General features: G+C 38.0%; 1 protein-coding gene across 7 annotated transcripts; it reads left to right on the forward strand.

Moving 5' to 3' along the window:
• The first annotated feature begins 490 nt into the window (after positions 1-490).
• On the forward strand, positions 491-2,897 carry LOC113316577 (protein NUCLEAR FUSION DEFECTIVE 2). Of its 7 annotated transcripts, none has more exons than XM_026564734.1 (4): positions 491-702; positions 773-858; positions 942-1,355; positions 2,301-2,897. In XM_026564734.1, exons 1-3 carry the CDS (start codon positions 622-624, stop codon positions 1,339-1,341), a joined length of 567 nt encoding a protein of 188 aa, XP_026420519.1. In that variant the 5' UTR covers positions 491-621; the 3' UTR covers positions 1,342-1,355; positions 2,301-2,897. The 7 variants fall into 7 exon arrangements, with proteins under 7 accessions (XP_026420519.1, XP_026420520.1, XP_026420521.1 ...); XM_026564735.1 differs by having other exon boundaries at positions 2,314-2,897; XM_026564736.1 differs by having other exon boundaries at positions 2,326-2,897.
• The last annotated feature ends 511 nt before the right edge of the window (positions 2,898-3,408 follow it).

Raw genomic sequence — 3,408 nt, forward strand, 5'->3', positions numbered from 1 at the left:
GTATTAGAAATTTTTGATTTTAGAAGAGTTTTAGAAGAAGGAAATGGAAGTGGTGTGACTGAAAATGAAATCAATGGAAGGAATTTATAGGATTTGAAATTCGACCGTTGGAAATATGGGCGTTAGAGAGCTGACCGTTGACGACTTTGTTTCTAACACTCGAGTCAGCACACCGAGCGCCCATGTCAGATCTACTGACGTCCGAGTTCTATCTTCCAACGTCCGAGTCTGAGATCCTGTCGCGCGTCTGGTAGTCCAACGCCCGACGCTTTTTCATAGTGGAAAACCCAGTTTGGCCATCCACCTGGCTAAACAAATTTTTGTGTTTGGCCATTGCCATAAGAACTGCTCTAAGGATTTCACCCGCGTTCATTCCATCGAGAGATGGATAGGAAGTCCACCCGCCAAAATACGGGTTGGGTAAAATCCGCGATTTGGATGTGCTCGCCACCTTTTTCTTTTTTTTTTCTCTCTCTCACACCCCTATAGCTTCTTCATTGGAAACAGAACGTCGAGATATCATTCACTTTCCCTTTCAACTAAAACCCTCATTCCACATTTTCACTCATTAGTGATCAGATAATCGTTTTCACAGTTTTACTGAGCAATTTATAAGAAGAAATGAAGTCCCTTCGTCACTTTCAACTCTTCATCATCTTCTCTCTAGCATCCATCGCAATTTCTTTCTCCCTTCCTTTTCAGGTAATTAAACAAACACCCCTTCTATCTCGACCCCTCCTCTCATTCTCACCATTTTCTTAAAATTTTACAGGTTACTGATCAGCTTCAGTACGAGAACTCACAACTGACCTCATCAGAATTCTCAACTTCACTTGAAACTCTTCAAAAAAGAATCGGGTAAGTTATTTAAACCCTAATCACGAAAGCACACTCTTTCACGCAGGCGTCAAACCCTAAATCACTCTATTTTTGTACTGCAGTTATGAGTTCAAGAACATTAATCTCCTACGAAGAGCAATGACTCATGCATCATACTCCGGAGAAAACAACAAAGCATTAAGCGATTTAGGATTAGATGTAATCAAGACTTCAATTGCTCTCAACTGTTTGAAAAAAGACATTGATATCTCTGTTAGAGATCTAAACAGGCAGATTACAAAGGTAACTGAAGTGAATACCTGTGCAATTGAAGGAACAAGGTTAGGACTACAGAATATAATTAGGGTTCCTGTGAAAGGGAATTCTTCAGCTCCACCAGTTGTTTGTGGTGGTTTTAGGGGTTTGTTTGGTGCAATTGCTGTTGATACAGGTAAAGCTGATGATGCTGGGAATGTGTTCTGGAATGTTCATCGTGGGATTTCTAGTACTTTCGCATTCTGATTTTGTGGATTTTGGTAAGTAAATAGGTTCTTGTCAGTCTAGAATTTGTAAAACTTATCTATGAACTGGTTTAATCTTTGAAGATTTTGGTGTCACGAATTTTAAATGAAGATAATGTTTTCCTTGTATTCCAGTGGTGTTCTGTTTTTAATTCCGAAAGAAGAGAGGGTTGGTACTTGGTAACTAGGTTGGTAGGTGTATCTTGGTCAATTTATGATGCTCATGGACATAGGTCAGAAGGATATGCTGGATGGCTTTAAAATCAGCAAAACTTGGTCATAGTCAAGGAACCAGAGAAAATCGTGAGTTAGATAAATGTGAATAATTTGCTACTTCTGCTTTAGCTTCTTTGAATGATCTTTGACCTCTGTTCATCACTCACTTGACATAGGGGATATGGTGTGTTGGCCTAGTACTAGGTTTAAGAGAAACTTGTTTCGCGGTCCTAGGATGTTAAACAGTATGTTGTTCCCTTTTGGCATGCAAACCTTACAGCAACCTTTGATTGAGGTCGTAAGACGTGTAGATGTGCAAGACCTGTAGGGTTCATGACCAAGATATGACATGGTGTCTTGTGGCAAAACGCTAGGGGATGCCCAGCATTTTTTGGTTTTCCTTATCTGTGGATAGTTTTGAGCCCTTTGTTTGTATCTTCCATGAGTTTTCTGTCTCTCTTTGGTTTCATTTAGTGCTTGAGTTAAACTCTATCCTGCTCTTGCTATTTTTTAGCCAACCATATTGGATTTTGATTGCTAGAAATGGAAATTAGCATGAGAAAGTGAGAAGCATTCTTCTTTATGTATCATTATCTCATATTTGTCAGTGATTTACATTTTTACGTAATGTGTGCTCTTAAAAAAATGGTTCATATTTATGATTTACATGCTACTCTATTACTGCAATTTGTTTGAGGTATAAATGAATGATAAATCATTATTGATGTTCCACACCACCATTAGTGACCTTTTCCAGGGCTTGGACCAGAGGTCTTCCTTCCACCAATACCATTGATGTAAGAATGACCAATCCCAGGGCTTGGCCCTGATTTCTTGTCACCAATGGTATCGACAGATAGATGACCGATCCCCCTTGGGCTAGGTCCTGATTTCTTGATTGCTCCTAGATCCAGGTTGTTGGTGAACTCGTAAATCACATTTCCGTCATCACAGTTGAAACCATACTCCAAAACATGCAACTGACGAGCTTGTAGAGATGAAGCAAACATGATGCAGCTTAGGAGCAGAGAAAGAAGAAAATACTTGAGTACTAGTCTAGCCATGATGGTTTGAAGGATGTTTGTTCGAACTCAAAGCGATTATTTCCCTTGGGATGGAAAAGAATATTAGAGATTTTGTGTGAATGGAAGGTTTATGAGCAGTGTGATTGAGAATGCAGAAATGGGTAGTTTGCATCACAATTTATTGTAGCAATCAAGTCTCTGTTCAAACAGTTGCAGGTAAGAGGCTTAAGTCATGCACGATAGAAATGAATGTTGCATTACTTGTAGTACTAGTTAACTAAAGACTGATTACTTTGAAGAATTTGCGGAATATTAAGTTTGTTTTTATTTTTATTAATTTTTAGAAAGAAGCCACCATATTAGATTTGAAGAAAGAAGATGCGTGACAACGAAAGACCAAATGAGATTTGAAATCTTGACTACATCATTTTTTATGTTGTGAGATTACCGCGAAGTTGCTAGCTGATACTAGGGTTTAATTTTAGCATGAGGTAATAGCTGTTAGAGTTAAGACCGAGTCAACCATTGCATGATTGAATATCAAACTTAGCAAGTTATTACTCCCTCCGTCACCAATATATAGGCGGAAAAGTGAATTTCTCTTAGAATAGGAAATTTTATTGATTTTCTACATTTCCATCATCTTTCCTGTTTTATTCTTTTTACAATTTCCAACATTAGAAACAAAACTTAATTATGTTTATAACTATCTATGATAAATAAGGATAATATATGAAAAAACCCATCTTGGAATTGAAAGTCCGCCTATTTAATAAGACTATAATTTTTTACCACTCCGCCTATATATAGGGGACGGAGGGAGTACT

Source organism: Papaver somniferum, chromosome 10 (assembly GCF_003573695.1).
Source record: "Papaver somniferum cultivar HN1 chromosome 10, ASM357369v1, whole genome shotgun sequence".
In the NCBI taxonomy this organism is placed as follows: Eukaryota; Viridiplantae; Streptophyta; class Magnoliopsida; order Ranunculales; family Papaveraceae; genus Papaver; species Papaver somniferum.